The sequence below is a fragment of the Perca flavescens genome, chromosome 3 (assembly GCF_004354835.1).
Source record: "Perca flavescens isolate YP-PL-M2 chromosome 3, PFLA_1.0, whole genome shotgun sequence".
In the NCBI taxonomy this organism is placed as follows: domain Eukaryota; kingdom Metazoa; phylum Chordata; class Actinopteri; order Perciformes; family Percidae; genus Perca; species Perca flavescens.
In genome coordinates this window covers 23,511,809-23,535,820 of record NC_041333.1, presented here as the reverse complement: position 1 = coordinate 23,535,820, position 24,012 = coordinate 23,511,809, and the positions used below count along the sequence as shown (strand labels likewise).

Below are 24,012 nucleotides of genomic sequence, written 5' to 3'. Positions count from 1 at the left end.
GTTCATTTTTCATCTAAAATACTTTGGATAGGTCTATTGGAAAACGGAGCTTTTGAAGGAAGCATGAGATAATGTACTATTTGTAATAATGAAAACAATGGAGCCATTGTATCTCAGGTCAACTGATGTGTTTATTAACTGTTTATTTTTTATAATAGACGTGATTAACTTTGTTTGGACTGTACGAGTGTACGGTTGCAATCTGTAGACAGGTAAAGGATAAAAAAAGATGGGTAAATGAGGGACCAATTCAAGATTCAAAAAAACTTTATTGCAATGATAGAAAACACAGACAACATGAAAGCAAACACGCATGAAAGGCAACCAGCTACAACAATTCCATAAGTAAATAAGAGATGGTGTGCAAACTGCATTAAAAAAAGTAGTGACAGTCTATTTTGCCTCGTATTAAGAGGATATTGCACTGAGAATGGAGTTCTTATAACGTAAGTAAGGGGGTGTGAAGGGTTCTTAGTAACGAGGTCCTTTTTACGGCCTGACTGCTTCATTTACCGTAAGAGTTTTTAAACATGTTACAGTCAGTGCAGTTTGTATATGTATTTTAAATAAAGTCGTGCGATTTTTGTTTAACGATTTAATATTGAGGAACTATTTTACCATTGCGGATGTGCACACACGTTTGAGTCTCAACAAGACGGTGACGTCACGTTCTGTCAGTCACCCTGCTCCGCCATCGTTCCGTCGAAGCTGGCCGAGCTTTTCTGATAACAACCGATTATCGCTGTTTTTCGGATGAAGATGGCTGCAGGTCCACTTTCTGTATCATCCACTGCATCCACAAATAACGATGGCATCCTCATTGGTGACAAAGTTTATTCGGAAGTGTACCTTACGATCGACAACTCGCTCATACCAGAGGAAAGGTTTTCTCCGACGCCGTCGATGCTCGACGGCCTCGACCTGGACACAGAGACCGACCTTCGCATACTCGGATGTGAAGTGATTCAGTCGGCGGGCATTCTTCTCCGGTTACCACAGGTAAACCTTCTTGAATAGTATGGCCAACGTTACCTCATATTATACATGTTGGTGTTTGGTTTATTCACAGTAAGCAAATATGTATTTCTAGTCCTCAACACGTTGCGGCCTGGTTGTTAGCTGTTTGCTAAATTAGCCTTTTCACGTTGGCGTGGTGTAACGTTAGTTAAAATGGCGGCGGTCCATTGTGCAAGGTTAGGCAAGCTTATACAAGACAAAGTCCAAACATCATACTCTGTATGTTTCTCGTCAGGTGGCAATGGCAACGGGTCAGGTGCTGTTTCATCGTTTTTTCTACTCCAAGTCCTTCGTCAAGCACAGTTTTGAGGTAAGTCCGTTTAAGCTTATGGCTCATTGTCGGGCCGCTGGTTACACGGTAACGTCACGGTTACGTTTGTGGCAGCCATATTGTCGATACGTTGTTTTTTGAACTGCTGTAAGACAAAGAGGGGACATACTGGAGATCAATACTAAACAAATCAAACACACAAAGTACAGAAATCGCACTGAAATCAAAACAGTATTACTTTTCTCTAGTGGAATACCTCAAATAATGTAGCTACACAAGTATTGTAAACATAGCATTAATGTTATCTTACAGTCCGTATTCAAACTTTTTTTCTAGATTAAAATGGTGGTTGGTTGGCTGGTCGATGTGACTTTATACATTTTGCCATCATATCAGTAATATTATATTTACAAACTAACTAAACTTAATCTTAGTAATGCAGTTAATATTACTATATATGTTTGATTGGTCTGAGAAAAGCAAATATCAGAAATGCTGCTCTCTAAAAGTGGCCAATATGGGTACATTCTTCACACTATAGCTAGCTAGTATATTGTAATTCACAAACATAATGATGCAATAATCGGTACACTTCATTATAATCATCGTTAATAAATGGCAAAATGCTTGTTAACTAAACTTGAATTTACTGTTAACAAAATGAAATGATATTGAATTTATAATATACACTAACAATGAGCAATGTTATAATGCATGTTATTGTATCATCAGTTTAGTGTAATATAAAAGCCTATTGTTTATACATTAATGTAAATAGTTATACTTTGCCAATGGTTAATAATTGTTTGTAAACCTCTATAAACAATATTTGGATGGCTGTAAAGTTGCAACTACTGCATACAATAATTAGGTAATGATTAATAAGTAGTTTGTAAAACATCAAGTAACATTCATTTGCCCCATTCATTTTTTTTTAATTGATCCGTAAAGATTATTAATACTGCACTGATAATGGCATATCTAAATAATGTAATAGATGCTTTACAAATTATTTATTAACCATTAACAAGGTATTATAATCATCTGTTGCGACTTTAATAGCATCCAAATACTGTTTGACGGTTTATAAACACTTTGTTAATCATTAACAATACTTAATATATTAAATGTTAAATTTAAAACAATAAACTGATACAATAAAACATGATTGCATTACTTGCGATTAGTTAACAATATTCATTATCATGTCATTATTTGTTAACAGTTAAATAACTATTGATCTAACTTTAATTAACTATTAATTTAATATTGCTTTAAAGCAGTCCTTCTTACAGATGTACATCTTCTCCCACAATGACCTAATTAAAATGGTAGCTACAATAGTATAAATAGGCCAAATATGGCAACATTTCTCGATCAATGTTATTTTCACATTTACTGGTTGAGTGTGGGCACTCTATCTCTGGATGTATGTCTTAGGTTATTGAACTCTTTCTTCCAACTTTTTGCTTCAATTATCTTTGCAGATTGTTGCTATGGCTTGTATCAACTTGGCCTCCAAGATTGAGGAAGCGCCGAGACGAGTACGAGATGTCATCAATGTTTTCCACCACCTGAGACAGATCAGAGGCAAAAAGTAAGTGTCATCATTGAAACCAGTCTTCTCTTTTGGGAAATAATACATGTTTTTGTTACATTGCTTTTGGTTCTATCCAATATAATGTTGATCTGTTTTTGCTGTGAAAGTGCCCTTCTGTTTATCCATGTGCTCTAAACCATTTTAAAACTTTTCAGTTTCCGCTTCACTGGTAGTTTCAGACGTGTAATTGTCTACATATAACATCTGAGTTTGACATTACACTGAGATTGATATCTCCACAATTTCACTTAAAAAAAAATTGGCTGCATTTTGAGCATTGTAAGACAAGGCATCACTGCTATATTTGCATGTGCCTTTGTCTTCATAGAAATATGTTTATGTCAATACTATAGACCTTGGCATTAACTTGGCTTCTTTTTTCCCTTGCAACCAACTAACAGCGACCAGCTACATTTACCAAAGCCTGGGTGATGTGGAATGGTACGTAAGATGAAGCAGTCGGCATGACAACCATGATGCAGGGCCAACCCACCCCCTCCAGTGGGAGACGCCCGTGGTCTGAGCCACCGTGGGGCACTGGGATCAGGGATGACAGGTTGGCCGAAGGTCCTTGGCCCCCGGGGCGCTTTGAGGACTCCTGTGGTTCAATCTTAAGCTTTTGGTATCTGTCCTTCAATCTGTGGACCATTGGGTAATGTAGTCTTCTTCACTGACTGCTCCTCACCATGCATTTTGTTTGTGCTCCAAGAGTAAAACCCCGTTCACCAACTGTTACCATGGCTTTACTAGAAATATCTCCTTGTTCGTTGAAGTTAGGATAATTAATTGAATTTGTTTTTGTTTAGGGTCAGTGCATGGACTGTAGCTTTTAATAGTTAGTTGGTTATTTGAATTGGAATTAAAGTAAATGTACCAGTAACCTTGATGCACCTGTAGCAACTCTGTTATTTAGATGTGGATTTAGACATAAAGTAATAAACATCACACTGATAGTTTTTACCATGCATGTGGTTTGTAGCATGGCGGTATTCACATTTAAATTTATCTTTATGTGAGACATCAGAACACTAGATTTTGATTTGAAATTTGATTGTTGTTGGTTCTGTAAAATAAGCTAAATTACTTATAAATGTTAGAAGGATGTCAGTGTGTTTTTCTAAAGTTAGGTTTACTCTGTTACTGTGATGTAGATCATATATTGTAAATGGTGCATAAAGTAGGAGGCTGATAGTTCAAACTGAGATCATAATGCATCTAATCCAAGTTTTTAGAAAGTTGTAGCATTTAATGATTGCTATAAAACTAACAATATGTAGATGTGTTTGTCTGCATCAGTAGTATTTAAATAATCTGCTGTGTTCAACCAGCAGATGTTTTCTAGACTGGTGCAGTATTCTTCAGTCAAAATGTAGTCATTGGACAAAGAACTGAATTTTTCTGATATCATCTTTGAGTCTAGATATCGTTCTGCACTATTAACAAGTCAAGCAGTCAGTCGTTTTGATTAGTTAAGAGAATTAATTATATTGATGTATACAGTACATTAGAATAGGTGAGGATGATTTGTGACTCATAGTGGTTTTGTGTTTAATTTGAGTTGCGTGTTGAGGTAGTGATGTGGCCAATGGTCTTGAGTTGATATTTCTGTTAAAGCTGTGATACAGTGTGAATGAGGTTGAGGGCTGTCTACAAATCCCATATGCTTTCACTAGAACCACAGGAGTCCACAGACCCCAGCAAACTGTCAGGCATGCAAACACTTAAACCTGTTGCTTTTAGTTGGTTGGAATGGGAAAAAGAAAAGAGTGCAAGAAATCAAAAGGGCACTTTCTTTTATTACTTTTATTTCGAAAGGGGGAAACTTTATTTTATTTTGATTCCTTTATAAACCAGGACTCCAAGTTCATTGATACTTGATCAGAACTACATAAATACCAAAAACCAAGTCATCAAAGCGGAACGGCGGGTCCTGAAGGAGCTGGGCTTCTGTGTGCATGTCAAGCATCCTCACAAGGTGAGTTTAAGCTACACTCTACACTCACACTAGCTATTGCAGCTTTAAGTTTGTTCCTCCCATGCAGATACAACTACTCAGGAAGCAGCTTTATACAACTATTCACTTTTTACAGCCATTTTTCACTGGCTGCGTCTGTGCTGCATTCCAGTTTTGTTCCGTCCTCCGCCGCGCACAATATCACACCGGGAACGTGTCAGAAGCGGAGCATCTTGCTGCCCGACTCGCAGACTTTGTCTCTACAAGTACTTTACAGAACAATCGCATGTTTATTAAATTAGTATCTTCCTTCCACTCCAAGCACTCCTACAGTTAAACTCCATGCCTTCTCTTTTTCTGGCGTTGTCCTGATAAAAATGGTCTGTGATGTCGTATGGTTTTTCCACCTCCAAGATGAATCTCTCGTTGTCCGTGGTGTTGTAGAGGACACATATACGATATTGGGAGGTGTATTGATAAACTGACTGGATTCTTTCACTGTTTCACTTCGTGCCTAACTGTCTGAACACCCCACGACTGAAAATAAACCTGGCACATATCTTTAGCGGAGAGCCGCTGCACGCTTCTGTGATGTGGCGTGGCTGGTGGAATATTAATCATCGACTTGAATGTCCGCAATTACTCGCGGGGGTCGCAGCGCCTCCGGAACGCAGCGCAGACACGCCTGGTGGAAAATATCAATGAGAACATGTTTAAAGGCTGCTTTATGCTTCAGAGTTAAATCGACACCGTGGGTACGTACGTGGAGACCATAGGCCGGACAACGGGCAGTAACCTGACGTGCACCTCTCAGAAAATGTGACTACACATCCCGGCGACGCATGTCGCTTGTCCGTGGCGTGGTAGATCCCGCTACTCCTTTTCCGATTCTCCATAAACATAAAATCAAGGAGAGGGTTAACTTTTCCTGCTACAGTTTTTTGACCATGGTCAGAAAGCAAAGGGGAGACACTTTGTTTCTCTCACTATGCTTCTAGAGTCAGTGCTCGCTCCGAAGCGAATCACCGTCACTCTCTCTCGCTCTACCACACACTCCCCACGGACACACACATGCCGGCCCTGCTATTCTCTCAAAGAGATCAACGCACAAGTATAAACTTCAGGCCACTTACGTAGGCTACGGCAAAAGCTCTGCGTCGAGCCTCCGCAGATCCATAAACCAGCCTTTAGCTTGAACAATGTCATACCTGGAGTGTTTCTGTGTTTTTGACGTATAATCATTTTATGATTCCAGATTATCGTCATGTACCTTCAAGTCCTGGAATGTGAGAAGAACCAGACACTGGTCCAGACGGCCTGGTAAGTTCCTTTCTAGTTCTCCACTGACCCCCCTACCCCACCCCCCCACAGCAGCAACCTGTGTCATGTCTGCAAGAAGTGCCAGCAGACCTGGGCTAAAAGTGAAGTTGAACAAGTTTCAAATGGTTGAATCACTTGGAAGAGCACATGATTTATCTGCTAGGATCTTGGGACACACCCATATGTGGAAACAGCACCTGTCAGATAAGTGATATTCAAGTGCCCCTTGTGTTTTTAAGCACAAATTTGAAAAGCACTCAACAACCATTTTGCCCAGGTCTGACCGCGACGTTCCCTCACTCCATTTTAACCCTTCCACCTCTTTTTTTTTTTTTTTTCTGATGGAGCGATTTGTTTTTATTGCAAACCTGTTACGTGTCTCACTCTCTTGTCTGCCCTTACATGGCTTTGCTGTGAAGTCTGTTTGATTTGCGGTGCCCAGGGAACTTGGTTTAACTTTGTCCTTTCTCTCTACTCTTTGATTAAAGGGTAGTCCATGCTGGTAAGTCACATAAAGAACCTCTGAACTCTGCCTCCTCCAACCACATGACCTCAGGAAGCTCCCCCCATTGGTTGGCTGCCCCTCTCCAGACAGCCAATCCCAATGCCAAGATTCACTGAAGGGGGCGGGCGGGCCTTTACCAACAGCCAACATCGTCTTGTTTTCTCTTGGGTGTCCAAAAGGATTTGTATTTGTTGGTCTTGCTACAAAGGTTTCAACTGTAATGCCCATTTTTGCTAAGTAGCTACATATATATTTATATTCTGACTTTTTTTTTCTAGTTTACTTGCATCTAGCATTGAAGTAAACTTAGCCACAACAGAATAACCTTTTTGACCAGATTACCTGCCTTTTTTTTTTTTTTTTTTTTAGTATTTACAGTAGTATACTGTGTCCTGTCCCCAACTGACGTGGTGTCCAGACATGTGTCTGTCTTACAGGCTGATCCGGTTTTGCCTCCCAAGGACCTGTCTCACCCACGCAGCAGTCAGAATCCAACGGCCATGTGTTATGTATAGTAGCGTTGGCATAGCAGTTTCACACTGACCTGCCAAAGTGCAGGTCAGGTCATTTGATGAAGGCAGGTTAGACTGAAGTAATCCCTGTGTAGCAGGTTTTCAACAAGTACTTGCGGTAAACTTCCAGTGGAGCAGTACATATTTGAATGGGTGTATGCATTTGGAGTGTCACCACTGAATAATGGACGTTTCACTGCTTTGTGATTAGTTGTAGTATTGAAGCCTGGTGGTTGTAGTTCCTTTTGATAATAATTAGGGCTGTCAATCTATTAAAATATTTAAATGCGTTGTCCATAGTTAATCGCACATTTTCTGTTTGTTCCAAATGTACCTTAGAGAGATATTTGGCAAGTATTTAATTACACTATCAACACAGGAGTGGAAAATACTTGTTTTATTCAAATCAAATGTATGTATATTTATTATTGGAAATCAATTACCACCACAAAACAATGTCAAATGTCCAGAAACCCTCATAGCAGTGTTTCCGTTATCCGATAATTGCGGTTTCTTTTAGCTGTGTGTCAAACGTAAAAGATAGATGTTGCTGAAGTTGCAATAAACATCATAATCCTCGATGTTGAAGTTGCAGAAACACCCACATTGGTACTGAGCAAAAAAAATTAAGAATCACGGAAGAAAAATAATAACTGGATGTTCAGTTTTGTTCAGGAAAAAGGAGTGAGTGAGACGGTGCCAGTAAGTGGGCGAGAGATGTGACCCGTGACCAGATTATCATAGTTTTATAATAATGCGGCGAGGATCCAGACGCTTCATACATAACACGGACCTGCCGATGCACATTCAGCCCCCGTTGGACCTGTTCAGAGACTCCAGTCTGCAGCGTAGTTCACACTTCACTGATAAACCAGTGAACTGTATGTTTGTGGGCTTCATGCTCATTCATAACCGAACCAGAGTTAATGCGTCAAAAAAATTAGTGGCGTTAAACGAATTTGCATTGACAGCCCTAATAATAACCTGGATGGGATCAGCGTTGAGTTAGTTTATCAGGGTTTTACCATAATGTTTCTGTTTTCACACGTTTTTGTCTTAAGGACTTCTATGTTTCTTAAGGACATAGATGCTCACACCACCCTATAGTTGCCTGATTCACATCCTGGCCATTTTGTTTTTCCTAATGCTCTCCCATGGCTAATCTAATTTACCCATTGTCCCAGACAACCCACTGACTCATAATCTGTGTTGTAGCACAGAGATTTCACACAGCCTAAGTAGTGAGGCATAGATTGCCACTTAATGTCTTTTCGATAAGTCATAGAGGAAATGGGGTTGCAGAAAAATACAATCATGGTTTTATGGGGGTCTGTTTCAAATCATGGCTGGAAAGTATTTATTTAAAGTAAAAAGTTGTTGCAGTTGAATCTTCGAATCAAGGTGAAATGTCGCAATCCCTATGGCTCAGACACTAAACATACAAACTTTAGTTTGTCTGAATATTAGACCAGTGCATCATTTGATTACGTCAACATGACACTGACTCCCAAAATCTGTGCCACCATACATGCTGTGTCTCTCTATTCCCTTGGATATAACAATCTGAAAGTAGAAACTGCATTGCTGGAAGTGTTGCTTCTTGATGATGGGTTGCATCTGTATGCCTGCATGCTCTCCCCCCTCCACACAAATGCACAAGGCATGTGTCATTGTCTCAGTCATCATTTGTCTTTAGCTACTCTTAAGGTCGGTGTGGTAAAATGGTCTTGGCAGGTCTACAATAGATCATTTCCCATTTCTGTCTTCATGCTTTCCCTGTGACATACAGCACTCCCATGGATGCCCCAGAGAGAAATGGACAAAGTTAAATTTTAAAGATAAAAATGAAAATCGCACTTAAGTACTGTGTAACTAAAAAATGTGTTTTCTTGTAGCTATCAGGGCTTATGATTAATATGCTCTGTGCCTATTCTCTAGCATATCAGTGAGCAGTTAATTTTGATGCTCGTTTAGAAGTCACCCACCACACATTTCTGAGTGGTGAAGATTTTAGTTTTAAGAATTGCTAGGATTTAATTGGGAATGAAAAATCTAAATCTTTATCAGAAATTGGAAAGAATTATAAAGCCCTGATAAGGTGCTGGCACTATAGACAAATATTGCAGATTATTAACCTACAGTAACAATTTATGTTTAAAGCAGTGACACATCTTAGAAGATGTGGGTATGGGTGAGAAGATGCTATGTTTTTGTTTCTATGTGTTGATTTACCTTTATAGGAACTACATGAATGATACCCTGCGGACAAATGTGTTTGTGAGATTCCAAGCCGAGACTATTGCCTGTGCCTGCATATTCCTCGCTGCCCGAGCCCTGCAGGTAAGCGGAAATGTTTACCTAAAACATGTTTTCACCTTGCCATTAATGCTTATTTATGCAGTCTTATTTTTCCACTAAATGTTGTCACATCAAATCCATATCGCACATGTCAAACTCAAGGCCCGCAGGCCAAATCTGGCCCCTTGCAGATTTAGATCCGGTCTGTATATCAATTTGGGATCACAATCAATTTTGGCCCGCCTAGTTGTGCGCCCAACCAAAAACACAGGAAAGTGTTTTTTAAACTGCAATTACCTGACATTCAAAGCAGAATATGGCAGATTTGCCGATTCTGAGACTCAGAAATTCTCCCAGAAGCAGAGAGTTTTCATATTCAGGTTGTGAAACAGGTTGTTGTTAAAAAATGTATCATTGATTTTGCTTGATTTGCTAAATTCTATGATGGCTAAGGAACTCTTTTGATGACTTTTGTAGGGCTTCATGTCATGTCAACAAATATGCGACAAAAAGCATACTAAAATGTTGGAAAAAACAACAAATTTACAAAAAGGTGACAAATGTCTGAGAAAGCCACAAAAAAAAAAAAAAAAAAAAAAAAAAAGTTACCAAAATGTTTTTTTTTTTTTTTTTTTTTTTTATAAAGGTACATACAGTAACAATCATGTCAATACACTCTACATGTCTAGCCCTTGGAGTGATTCTCTTTTTCCAGTGTGGCCCTTAGTGAAAATGAGTTTGACACCCCTGCTCAGTATAGTCCCTCCAAATGTAACCTTTTGTGCGTGTTTTTCCCAGATACCTCTACCATCCAAACCTAATTGGTACCTGCTTTTTGGAGCCAGTGATGACAACGTTAAAGAGGTCTGCATCACCACCCTTAGACTCTACACCAGGAAGAAGGTAGTTTTCTTTTTTTTTTTTTTTTTTTTTTTTTTTTTTTTTTTTTTTTTTGAGAGAGAGAGAGAGAGAGCACATAATTATGATGACCTTGGATCATCATGTTATTTGCAATAATTTTAGACAGTCTGTTCTTAACCCAGTGGAAATGTGCATCACATCCTTCTATTAAGCTGTAAATGACATTGCCGTTGACACTGCCTGTCAAGACAAGCTATTAGCAGCAGTGTTAAGCTAGGATTATGGTCGCTGTGGTATTTCTGGCGCAAGCCACAAAATGACTTCACATCTGTTGTGTCTAGCTCGAAGGCCCTGCGAGTTGTCGCGGCGCATGGTCACGCACCTCTGAATTTTTGTAACTTGATGCATGCTGCACTTTCAGTTCAGCATGTTTGTCTGGAAAGACTGGCCGAGCAGGTTCACCTCTACAAACATACCAGACCACAGGGAGTCAAACAGCCTTAAATATGTGGTCCGAGAGAGACGCCACACTGGGAAAAGAAGCATTTTGCTTGAGAGTGTGGAAAAATATGAGCTTGCTTTGTCAAAGCTATAAAAAAATAACCGGCCTCATGGAGAGAGTGTTCTTAACCGTTTTAGAGGCAGACAGTAATTTCGATTTGGAGATAAACGACAGTCATGTTAATAATTACAGTAGATAAATGTAATGTTTGGCGGTGTCATGAATGTGTTTACTACTGTTGCCAGGCAGCTTGCTTTCCTTTACTTCCGCTCTCTACTGGCTTATTCACAGATTATTTTGTTTGTACGCCCTCTGGTGTTTTGGAGAATACTGCAACAATGCGTTGAGCATTAACATCTCTGTGCATGCTCGTGGAACGCGCCATGTACAGAGGTGGTAGCCAGTACTCGGTGTTTATGTGTAAACTCATTGAAGTGTGATTTCTTCCCCAGCCCAACTATGACCAGCTGGAGAAAGAGGTAGAGCGGAGGAAGGTGTTCTTGGCAGAGGTCAAGCTGAAGGCTAAAGGCCTGAACCCTGATGGTACCCCTGCACTCTCCACACTGGGTGGCTTCTCTCCTGCTTCCAAGCCCTGCTCCCCAAATGTGGTCAAGGTGGAAGAGAAGTCCCCAAATCCCCAGACCCTCAAACCAGTTAAGAAGGATCCAGACAGCCGGACTCAGATCAACAAGAGTCCACACAATGGGTAAGAAACAAACACTCATACAGTTTGTATTAGTAGTAGCAGATGATATTTCAGCTATAGTCATCCAGACTTTCCTTACTATTATTTTGCCTCCATTAAGTTTTTTATTTTTTGTTTTGGAGTAGGAGCTGACTTGTAGTGCCGTTTATCTAAAAGTGTCTTTCATAAGCCTATTCTTTATCTTTTTACTTTTTTTTTTTTTTCAGCTTAAGGAAAGACGTAAAGATTGGAAGGAACAGTAGGAGCGGAAGTGGATCTCGTTCAAGAACGCGTTCCCGGTCTAGATCTCGCTCTGCTCGCAGACAGTAAGAACACTTATAATATGTAAAGACATTCTTAGTTTACTTGTCTTGGTGTTAACTTGTATGATAGTATAACTCCTAAATGTGTTAGGGATGTGTTAACCTGCCTTTTTTACGCCTCCGCGACAGCCGTGGCCGAAGGCATTATATTTTTGGGTTGTACGTCCATCCAACGCAATATCTCAAAAACGCCTTGAAAGAATCTCTTAGAATTTGGCACAAACATCCACTTGGACTTAAGGATGAACTGATTAGATTTTTGAGGTCAGTGTCTCTGTGACCTCACAAAATGCATTTTTGGCCATAACTCAAGAATTCATACACTAATTATGACATTTCACAACAAAGGCACAATGTTGTAATTCTAGTTGTTTATTTAGCTGAATGTATTCCTTATCTTCCTCTTTTCTCTTCTGCTTCCACAGTTACAACAGCAGACGCAGTCGCTCAGGGACCTACAGTTCTCGCTCACGTTCTCGCTCTCACAGTCGCAGTCCATCGCCTCGGCGACATCCGCCCTCACCCCTCCTCCCCCACCTCAAGTCCAAGACCAGCCACCATGGCAATAGCGACTCCAAGCCCAGCGGACGCCACAGCAACAGTGGAGGTGGAGGATCTGGTCACAAGAGGAAGCGCTCGCGCTCTCGGTCGCGGTCTCGCACTCCGGTCAAAGTAGACAGGGAACGGGACAGAGAGAGGGAACGGGACAGAGACCGTAGTTCCTTTGACCTCTCTACAAAGAAACACAAACACGAGCGAGGAGGTGGTCATCGAGGCGACAGGAGGGAGAGGGAGAGGTCTCGGTCCTACGACAGGGACAGAGAGAGGGAGCGTAGCCACAAGAGCAAACACCACAGCAGCAGCAGTGGGCATTCAGGACATAGCCGTCACCGCCGCTGAGACCACACACACACACACACACACCCAAACGCGCTAGTTCTAGGACTGATGGTCACTGAAGTATTTTTAGTATACTTGAAACAAAATCCGATTTGGCATGTTCTCTGAATGCTGTTAAATACGGTTGACTGTTAGCAAAAATGAGTGTGACCCCTGGTCTGTTCATTTAATGAAAGACTCATCTTGCAAGTTCTTAAAAAGGTTAACTAAATATTTACTTCCTTCAACCTGTCAAATCTCTTCTTGGGGGTTGTTGACAAAGAACTTGCAAAATTGTCAGCACACTCAATGCAGCTCTCGAAGCCAAACGCTGCACCTCTGCCATGGTTGGGAGAACTTGCCTTGTTTGGTTTCATTTGGGGTATATTACCAGCCTAATGCCAACATAGTTGGGCTCCTGGGTTTCTCATATGCATCCTGAAAATTACCATTTAAACTATATGATTTACAGGAATGTTGATTCTCTTCAATCATTATTGTCCTAAGCCAAATAACTAAAAATTTAGTTTTATTATGAAAATATTCTGTAACTGTAATAAAGCCTTGACATCAGAAGCATTTATGGTAACACTGTTGAAATTGCCTGAATCCTACACATAGCTTCTGCATGTACATGTTTTGGTGATAAAATATTCATTGCTTTGACTTATGTACACAACAGCACACTTGTAGCTGATATTCGGCAGAGGTGGTTGTGTTATTATTATTATTATTATTATTATTATTATTATTATTATTATAATAGATTAAATGTATGCGTCTGAGGAATCCAGCCTGCGGCAGTATCTACCAGCATTTAGTGGACATAAGATTTATAGGTTTACTATCTTTTTTTTTTTTTTTCCCAACCCGGTTAGACATGATCAGTGGTTGAGGGAACACCAATGCAGTGTGACCATCAGTCCTAGACCTTCATTGTCCTTTCCACCTATAGGTTTTCTTAATTTTCCCATGATACCTCCACTCCACACACCACTACCATCTCTCTAGCCCTTTGTTCTTAGTTTTACATGTAAAGTTATGGACTTTGGGAAAACAAAACTTATTTACAGTGTAAAGATGGATCAATATCTGCTGACAATGTGAACGCTTTGATTTATAAAAGCAAACAGCTCAGTGGAAGGATCAAATGAATAAATGTAAAATAAAAGCGATCATTCAGGAAAGATCAATATGTTTGCACATTAAGGGACTGGTGAGCGAGTGGTTTTTGTTTCCTTTTTTTTGGACATGTATGTTGCTAAAGCTGTGTTTTGTACAGTTTCCAAACAGCTGACTGGTTATAGACTTGTTTTTTTTTTTTTTTTTTTTTTTTTTTTTTTTTTTTTTTTACAGCAGGCGATGCAGACTTAATTTCAGAATTTTAGGGTTGTCAATTTGTTACACTGGTTTTTAGTCTGCATGTGTTCATGTCCAATTTTTATTCAATAATAAATGAGTTATGCCACTGAACTGTACAGTCTTTATTGAATTGGTTCCTGTTGTGATGAAATGAATCCTATTGAACAACATGTTTGGTGTAGTGAAAGGAGTAAAGACTTGCTCATGAGTATTATCAAATGGGGGCTTTGACTTAAACTCTTATCTCAAGATCCTGGTTCTTGTAATTAGAGGCAAAGTTATAGTTAAAGTTAAGATATGCATGATTTATATCTACCCCAAATGTAAAGCGGAGTATTGCCTGGGGTATAATCCTTAGAATGTGTGTTATGACAGCCAGAGGGTGCTGTTGGCCTTACTAATACAAGTGCTCATGTCTTCCTGCAGACATGCCATATTAGGAGTTAACTGTTAAAACCACTCTATAGTCATATTTTCACTAGGCAATGGTTTCGGGAACATTTCCACATTGATTTTGATCGATGTCTGCCTGTATGCCACTGCTCCATCTCTGTCATGAAGATGTTCTGTCTCAAAGTTTCCAGGAATTAATTCTTACATTCTTTATCATGTAGCTGTCACACAAGAAGTGATTACACCTGCCAAAAAGTCCAATGACATGACACACTCACACTGAAAGCACTGCCGCATCAGTCCACACAAACAGAAAGCCAGTCCACACTGTTAAAGTACTGAGTAACACTCTCTTCTATGATGTGCATTAAAGTACCTAAACATACAGGTCACACACATGCCATATCCACAGTGTGAACTGGCTGTTGGCAAGACAGATCTGTAAATCTTTTCTTAGCTGGTGAAGGGTCAATTACACCACTGAGAAACAATAGTTGGCTTATAGCCATTCAGTGTACTCTGTAGGTTTTGAGATGTTCACTACCGTCACTCAGATATGATTGTATCTAATGTAATAATGATCCGTAAGCATACTGTATAAGCTGAAAGGCATTGAATTCAACAATGTATTACATTTTTGTTTTATGAGTTGGTAGTGTGACATTAACATGAGTTAATGGCTTTCACACTGCTCAGCCCCATGAGAACAGAATATAACTGTAAATGGTTTAATTGATGCTTTTAGACATTAAAATGTAGTATAGTACCATACACTCACAAACATGCAAGTAAGAATAATGGTCTTTGTTTATATCCTAATACCTGATGCTAACAGTGCATGACCTGGAAACTGACTGTCTACATTACAGTATTAAAGCAGTAAAAAAGTCATAGTATAGTATGTCAAAAAAAGTGACAAAAAAGTCATAGTATAGCATGTCAAAAAAGTCATATTATAGTATGTTGAAAAGATTGATAAAAAAGTCATAGTATAGTATGTTGAAACAAGTGATAAAAAAATCCTATAGCATTTTGAAAAAAAGTCATAGTATAGTATGTCGAAAAAAGTAATAAAAAAGTTTTAGTATAGAATGTCCAAAAAAGTGATAAAAAGTCATAGTATAGCTTTTCCAAAATAGTTATAATATAGCTTGTTGACAAAAGTGATAAAAATGGCTTAGTAAAGTATGTTGAAAAAAGTGATAAAAAGTCACAGTATGTGTCGAAAAAATTTACGAAAAAATCATAGTATAGTATGTCGAAAAAAGTGATAAAAAAGTCATAATATAGTATGTTGGAAAAAGTGATAAAGAGTCCCAAGTATATTATGTTGAAAAAAGTGATAAAAAGTCATAGTATAGCTTGTCGAAAACGTCATAGTAAAGTATGGCGAAAAAAGTGATAGAAAAGTAATGGTATAGTATGTTGGAAAAAGTGATAAAAAGTCAAAGTATAGTATGTTGAAAAAAAGTATGTCGAAAAAGTCCTACTATAGCATGTCTAAAAAGTCATAGTATAATAAGTAAAAAAAAAAAAGTATAGTATGTCTAATAAAGTCATAGTATACTATGTCGAAAAAAAGTGGACAAAGGTCATAGTATAGTAAGTCGAAAAAAAGAGATTAAAAAGTCATAGTATAGTAAGTCGAATAGTGCGTTCATCTCTTCAAAACAACCTGTTGGGAAGGAGACTGATGGGAACACAACTTTTGTCTTTATCTACTAGAATCCTTTTTTCCTGTCAAGGAGGTATTTAAACTAATTGCACCCTATAAGATTGGAACACCCAGCCTTCTATGTGCCAATCATTATCTTATCACCCTAAACTATCTAATCTGAGACACAAGTTCATGTTTTCATCACACTTGTCACTTACACTTAGTTTATTGGACCTGAAAACTTACTGAAACACATAATACTTGATTGCAGAACCTTCCGTCCTCTTACTTCTCTGAGCTATCTGAAGTTTATGATTTTGGCCTATTGGTGTCTTTCACTTGGTATATTGGACCTCAAAACTTACCAAAACATTGAAGATTTGAACACTCAACTTTCTGCTTTCCAATCATACTCGTATCACCCTAAGCTAGCTGACCTAACACAAAGTTGATGTTTTTGTGAAAAAGTTATAGTATAGTATGTCGAAAAAATTCATAGTATAGTATTGTGAAAAAAGTGATAAAAAAAGTCATGTCAAGTATGTCGAGAAAAGTGATTAAAAAAAAAGTAATAGTATAGTATGTTGGAAAAAGTGATATAAAGTCAAAGTATAGTATGTCGGAAAAAAGTGATAAAGTCATAGCATGTCAAAAAAGTCATAGTATAGTAATTCGAAAAAAAGTGATAAAAAGTCATAGTATAGTATGTCGAAAAAAGTGATAAAAAAGTGATAGTATAGTTTCTGTCTTCCAATCATTGTTTTATCACCCTAAGCTATTCAACCTGACAGAAAGCTTTGTTTTTCGCATATTTGTCTCGTTCACTTGGTATATTGGACCTCAAAACCAAAACATTGAAGATTTAAACACTCAACCTTCTGCTTTCCAATCATACTCTTATCACCTTAAGCATCTAAATGAAAGAAAGTTTAAGTTTTTGTGAAAAAGTTATAGCGTAGTATGTCTAAAATAAATTCATAGTATATAGTATGTCGAAAAAAGTGATAAAAAGTCATAGTACAGGATGTTGAAAAAGTGATAAAAAACAGTCATAGTATAATATGTCAAAAAGTGCATTCATCTCTTCAAAGAAACCTGTTGGGAAGGAGACTGACGGGAACACAACTTTTGTCTTCATCTACTAGAATTCTTCTTTCCTGTGAAGTAGGTCTTGAAAAAAATTGCAACCTATAAGACTCAACCTTCTATCTTCCAATCATTGTTTTATTACCCTAAGCTATCTAACCTGACACACAAGTTCATGTTTTCACGTAGTATAGTATGTCGAAAAAAAAGTGATTAAAAAAAGTCATAGTATAGCATGTTGAAAAGTGAGGTCATTCAGCTCTTTAAAACAACCTGTTGGGAAGGAGACTGACAGGAACACAACTTTTGTCTTCATCTACTAGAATTCTTCTTTCCTGTGAAGTAGGTCTTAAAACTAGTAGGTCTTTTTATTTATTTATTTATTTATTTATTACATTAATAATTATTAATAAAGATTTCTGTCAATATGCCAGAGTTAGCCAGAAGGCTATTTTTCATCTGCAGTCCCTCTGGTAAAAGTCACTCTAAAAGAAAGTAAAATTACATATTTACATAACAATATAACAATTATAATACATTTGGTAAAAAGTACTATTAAGCTAAAACATACAATAGAAACATAGTAGACCAACAATCAGACAATCATCAGACAAAGACATGAACACATGCACACACACAAGGCAAGAAGCCAGCAGGGGACAGCGAGAGCAGGTCTACAAGTTAATGGTAATGTTGACAGCTCTGATTATCATTGAGCCATTTCTTTAACTGGAGCTTGAATGTACTGTAAGCGTTTAGATTTCTGATAGTTATGGGAGTGAGGTTCCCCTCAGTAGCAGCTCGAACTGAAAAAGCAGTTTGGCCAAATACACTTTTCCTAAATGGAATGATACAATCTCCCCTTGCTGCACTTCAGGTTCTGCTCTGATCAGCTGTTCGGATGTTGACAAACTGGTGGAGAGGAGAGGGATGATAAACCGTGAATAATTTTATAGACAAGACATAGATTTGAGTATTTGACCGTGTTTTCCCAGTTGAGTAATCTGTGTTTTTGTAATATTGGACAATGATGAAAAATGCTTGGTTTCTTGTCCAGAATTGTAACAGTTCGTTTGTAAAGTGATTGCAAAGGTTTCAGAGATGTAACACTAGCTTGTGACCAAATTGGTAAACAGTAAGTGATATGTGAGAAGATCATAGAGTGCATGAACATTTTTGCAGCCTGTGTGGACATTTGATGGCAAATGTATCTAAAGTTACTGAGGTTGAATTTGATTCGATTACAGACCCTTTTTACATGTGATGTAAATGACAACTTTGAATCAATTAAAACCCCCAGATATTTGTATTCTGACACAATCTGCACCCTTTCCCCTAACACTAAAACATCCGGCTCAAAACTGAAGTTTCTGTGGGACTTGGCGAAGAACATTGCTACTGTTTTTGATGTGTTCAACTGCAGGCAGGATTGTTTCAACCAAGCTGTAATAGTAGTAGTTTGACATGGAATGAGGGTCTCCACTTTTAAAAATGGGAGCAACAATAGCTGGTTTCCACATGCTTGTGAACATATTTTGTGAAATGGACAGATTGATAATTTTGGTAATGGGGCGTGTGACTGATGTACTCAGCTCCTTGAGCATCACTGTATCCATACCAAAAATATCTTTACATCTTGATGATCTGAGATACTGTGATGTGTATTAAACTGAAAATTGATTGACATGTGTCTATTGAAGGAGTGTATGTATTATCAGGTGTAAAACAGCTTGCTATGTAAGCTACAGAATCAATAAAATAGTGATTGAATGCCTCTGCTACAACCTCACTATTATTTGTTAGTTGTTCATATACTTTCATTTTTAGAATATTTAATTCAATAAGATTTGAACACTCAACCTTCTATCGTCCAATCATTGTCTTATCACCTTAAACTGTCTAATCTGACACACAAATTTATGTTTTTGCATGAAAAAAGACATTGTATAGTATGTCAAAAAAGTGATAAAAAGTCATAGTATAGCATGTCAAAAAAAGTGATAAAAGGTCATAGTATAGTTTGTTGAAAAAAAAATTGTAAAAAGTCATAGTATAGCATGTTGAAAAAAGTGATAAAATGTCATAGTGTAGCATGTCGAAAGTCACAGCAAAGCATATCGAAAAAAGTGATAAAAAGTCATAGTATAGTTATGTTTAAAAAAAGTCAGTATAGTAGGTCATAAAAAGTCATAGTATAGTATGCCATAAACTGTGACGGCCCTGTGTAATCTGGCGGGGCCTCTCTGTGGGAGTGATACCTCTCTGGTCTTACCCATCTTTGTTTCCATCTTTGTTTGAGTTGATTGCAGATCTGGTGCACCTAGGAGCTGGGAGCTGATAAAGCTCCACCTGGTCAGACTAGACTCTTCTCTTCACTACACTCCAGACAACAACCATGGCCTGATCACCCCGCCTGCCACAACTTGTTTTGGGTTTATTTAAGTTATAGTTAAGTTCTTTTTAGTTTATTCTTTTGTTAAATAAATCCCTTTTGATAATTTACGATGCCTCGCTCCCTCTTTTGTCATGGCCTTTGAGCCAGGTTGTGACAAAACAAATTATAAAAATCACAGTACAGTATGTCAAAAAAGTCATAGTATAGTATGTCATAAAAACATCTTAAAAAAGTCAGTATAGCATGCCAAAAAAGTTCTAACAATTCATAGTATGTCAAAAAAAATCATAGTATAGTATGCCATAACAAATGTAAAAAACAGTATAGTAGGTCATAAAATTGTCATAAAAAAATCACAGTATAGTACAGTATGTCATAACAATCTCATAAAATAGTATATTATGCCATAAAATTGTTCTAGTAGTATGTCAAAAAAGTCAGCATAGCATGCCATAACAAATGCCTTAGAAATTGTCATATAAAATAATCTTTGTATAGCATGCCATAACAAATGTCATATAACAGTATATTATGTCATATGTCAATTATCATAAAAAAGTCATAGTATAGTATTTCATAAAAAGTCAGTTTAGTATGTCATAACTTGTCATAAAAGAGTCATAGTATAGTAGCCTATGCCATAAAAACTTTTGAATGCTTGAAATTGGAAAATAATGGAACTTTGGGAATGCCAAGTAATCTGCTTTGTCAGCCTCAGTTCAGCTGATGTGTGAAACTGATTTTGGATCACAACAATCAGGAAAGAATGCCTGCGGGAGAGAAATCCAATCTGAAGGGTTTGGAGTCAGAAAAAGCGCTTTGGATTTCACAAATAGTACCAGGAAGCATGGAGGAAGTAGTGTTTTGGTTTAATTGGTGGGCATATGGAATAATTTTAGTATACTGTGGTCAGTGTTTGTGTGTGTGCATCCTCTCAGGAGAGCACTGAAGCAACAGATAGGAGATTTTGGCAAGAGTATCACTATCACTGTGGGCAAGGCTCCTTGGGTCAGTCCAGTAATGGAATTCAACTGGACATATTAGTTAAAGCTGGTCTTGCACAAAAACAATCACTACTCTGTTCAAATCAGTGTCTCCTTTTCTTCTTGCGAGGCTCCAGGAAAGCATTATTAAAAGTATTTAATTATCGTATTTGTATTCATTTATTTATTACTTATTATTTATGACCAAAACCAAACCCAGGTGTGGACAGACAGAAAGACTTGAGAGAGATTTCAATGGTAGAGATTTATTGTACAATTCTGTCAGGAAAAAGAGAAGTGTCAGGCAGTGTCAGACATGCAAAAGGTGCAACACGCAAATTTACAATCCATAACAATACCAATTGAATCAATAATCAATCAATAAAATACAGCACTCATATGTTTGCAGTATTACTGTAATTCCTAGTACAGTAATATAAAAGCAATGGAAGAGGAAAGGGAAGACACAGAAGCGACATTCATTGTTTCAGTAATCTAATCAGAAATGATTGAAAAGTTACAATTGCGCTTGTAAAAATAAATATTGACCTAATATAAAAAATCAAACATAAAATCAAATGTAATTTAACGACTAAAGTAAAAAGTAAAAAAGCCTTTTCTATGATTCTTTACACAAGGCTGCTATTTATGCTAAAAAATCATCATCTTCACATTTGCAGTGTGTGCGACTGTTGAAATCTACAGCATTGTTTCCATTCTGACATCTGCTTTCTGACCTGTAAATGTGATGTACAGCTCACTACTGTCCAGTGTGAGACAATAGGTAGATAGATAGATAGATAGATAGATATATAGATAGATAGATAGATAGATAGATAGATAAGATAGACAGACTGACAGATAGACAGATAGGTAGGTAGGTAGATAGGTAGGTAGGTAGATAGGTAGGTAGGTAGATAGATAGATAGACACATGCTACAGTATCTATCTTCCAGTCTATTTACACAGCCGCCTACAGATGTATTTCATTAAAGTAAAGTACCCTTAAACAAATGCTCATTTTGGCTGTAAATACTGGCCCCCCAGGCTTGGAAACTAGGCCCACATGGCAGCGTGATGGCTGAGAGCGTTCATATTGTTATTTCTAGACAACATTGTCGTTCATATGATCAGACATTCACCTCAAATACAAATAAATCAACACTGTGCAGCTGAAAAGGGTAAAGTCAGCTTCATGGTACATTTAAAGCGGGGGGGTAGAGGACTTTCTGAACTTCACTTATGAGTGGCCGTGGATTTCCTAGTTGCTTGCCAGCAGCTGTGGTCAAGTAATATATGTGTGTGTATATATGTATAACTAAATGTCCCGAGGCGTTAAACCTGACACATAAGCTTGTTTACTTTAGGACAAATGATAGTGGATAAGCGTTAAAAGGGACAGCGATGGTTATCCTAATTCTGATGTGCTCTATAGATCAAACTAGATGAGTCCACGCTAGCGTGAGTGTTTCGAGCTAAATGCTAATGTCAGCATGCTAACGTTTTTAGAATGACAATGTTAACATGCTGAAGTTTAGCATGTTCATCATTTTCGTTTAGTGTCTTAGCATGCTAACATTTGATAATACTAAAGTACTAAACACAAAGTACAACTGAGGCTAGTGGGAATGTATAGAAAGGTATTTGGTCATAATAAAATAAAAATGTCTACCTGATGGTGGGGCTAGATGAGGGTTAAGAAAATGTGCTAGTCCGTCACACGAGTTACGATTTAGACCACCTTAGGCATTTCTTAGATTTTCCAAACATTGCATTTAATTTATTCAATCAAAACAAAAAGCATTACATACTAAAGAAGAGAGCAATGCTTCCACCTGTGGGCAGACTCATCCACATAAAGATCAAAGTCATACATAATAATGGATTTGCCACGGCCGACTGTGAATGTGTGGTGCAGGCAGTTCAGAGCTTAACTGGGTCAAGACATGTTTGTCATCTGCATCCTGGTTGGTGAGTTACATAAGGGAGTTATAGTGCTCTACATATGTACTGCCACAGGCTGGGATTGTTTCAGGTGGAAAGTCGTAAAGATGTAAAAACTGAGACTGTCTCAGTCCTCTGAAATCAGAGGAAAAACTGGAGCTCAAATGTTAACAGCCAGATGCTCACTTCCACCTTGTTTAATCTCACAGTTTAAACCCAAGACCACAAAACACACACGTTTTAAAACTGTAACCTTTGGAAAGTGCCTGTTTTAAAATTACAGAGATGGCGAGTCTCTCGCTGTCTTAACAAAACCTTTCACTAAATCGTGAAATCAATATAACTGAACTGGCACAGTTTCTAAATCCACAACACTAATTTACTTCAACGTTTTCTTAGAAACCAGTGGTTTAAACTTCACTATTAAGAAACAGTTGAGCTGACACTGCTCCTTGAGTGAATTGTTGCAAACGTGTCTTGTTGTAATTTCCTCTGCATCCATATTATCCAAATGTATCAAATCATTTTCCAATTCTGAATGTTTTATTGTCTTTCCATATTTCTTATGATTGTACTTTCTGTGTTGTTGTTCTGACTCAATGACAACAGGGTCTCCCCTTAATGATCTCTCGAGGATAAATAAAAGTTGACTGAATGTTCAGGAAAGCCAAAAATAGCCTGGTCCATACAGTACCGAGATTGCAAAAAATCTGAAATCTGACCACTTTACTAACTCTTAGGGGCCTTGCTTCAAAAGCCACTTTATTACAACAGCAGAAACAGAAAAAAGGTGCTCTTATATGTTGGAGAAAAAAGTTCTGATTTTTAAATAACTCAACTTGAGCCGTTGCCTACTGAAAAAGTTGTTAGTGATGAAAATGACAGTATAAATCAAAAATATAAAAAAAATCATATACAAATTATTTTAAAACACTGGATTCAATATATTCCACATTATAACAATATGTATACTAAAGGAATAGTTCCGCATTTTAGGAAATACGCTTTTTTGCTTTCTTGCCAAGAGTTAGATACAAAGATCAATATCGCTGTCATGTCGATACGGTAAATATGAAGATAGCAAGCTGGTTAGCATAGCTTAGCATAAATTCTGGAAACGGGGGAACCGCTAGATGGCTTTGTCTAAAGGTCGAGAAGTTGTGGTATTACAGGGGGATATATGAGGGAGTCTGTACGTCAGCATTAGGTTGTCAGCAGAGGTGTCAAAAGTATTCCCATTCATTACTCAGGTAGAAGTATAGATACTAGGGTTTAAAAAGACTTCTGTAGAAGTTGAACTATCAACTCTAGCTTTTTACTTAAGTAAAAGTGTAAAGGTACCGGTTTCACAACTACTTAAAGTATAAAAGTAAAAGTAATGTAAGGGGAAAAAAATGCCATTAAGGACAAAAGCTTAGGCCGCGCCACAGGGGCCTATAGTGCACTACTCCACCTCCACAAAAAT

At 37.8% G+C, this 24,012-nt stretch overlaps 1 protein-coding gene across 3 annotated transcripts; it reads left to right on the top strand.

Annotated features, from left to right (window-relative positions):
- The first annotated feature begins 297 nt into the window (after positions 1 to 297).
- Positions 298 to 14,200, top strand: ccnl1a (cyclin L1a). Of its 3 annotated transcripts, XM_028572706.1 has the most exons (10): positions 308 to 999; positions 1,253 to 1,327; positions 2,776 to 2,885; positions 4,743 to 4,863; positions 6,098 to 6,162; positions 9,420 to 9,519; positions 10,276 to 10,380; positions 11,293 to 11,546; positions 11,753 to 11,851; positions 12,274 to 14,200. In XM_028572706.1, exons 1-10 carry the CDS (start codon positions 754 to 756, stop codon positions 12,746 to 12,748), a joined length of 1,650 nt encoding a protein of 549 aa, XP_028428507.1. In that variant the 5' UTR covers positions 308 to 753; the 3' UTR covers positions 12,749 to 14,200. The 3 variants fall into 3 exon arrangements, with proteins under 3 accessions (XP_028428516.1, XP_028428513.1, XP_028428507.1); XM_028572715.1 differs by lacking the exons at positions 10,276 to 10,380; positions 11,293 to 11,546; positions 11,753 to 11,851; positions 12,274 to 14,200 and adding an exon at positions 6,651 to 6,664 and having other exon boundaries at positions 298 to 999; positions 9,420 to 9,505; XM_028572712.1 differs by lacking the exons at positions 9,420 to 9,519; positions 10,276 to 10,380; positions 11,293 to 11,546; positions 11,753 to 11,851; positions 12,274 to 14,200 and adding an exon at positions 6,651 to 9,152 and having other exon boundaries at positions 298 to 999.
- The last annotated feature ends 9,812 nt before the right edge of the window (positions 14,201 to 24,012 follow it).

Bases quoted from the DNA above. Each gene is read 5' to 3' on its own strand.
- ccnl1a (XM_028572706.1), top strand. From the start codon at position 754: ATGAAGATGGCTGCAGGTCCACTTTCTGTATCATCCACTGCATCCACA. The intron at 1,000-1,252 runs GTAAACCTTCTT...GTTTCTCGTCAG, and splicing joins TTCTTCTCCGGTTACCACAG to GTGGCAATGGCAACGGGTCA. The intron at 6,163-9,419 runs GTAAGTTCCTTT...TTACCTTTATAG, and splicing joins ACACTGGTCCAGACGGCCTG to GAACTACATGAATGATACCC.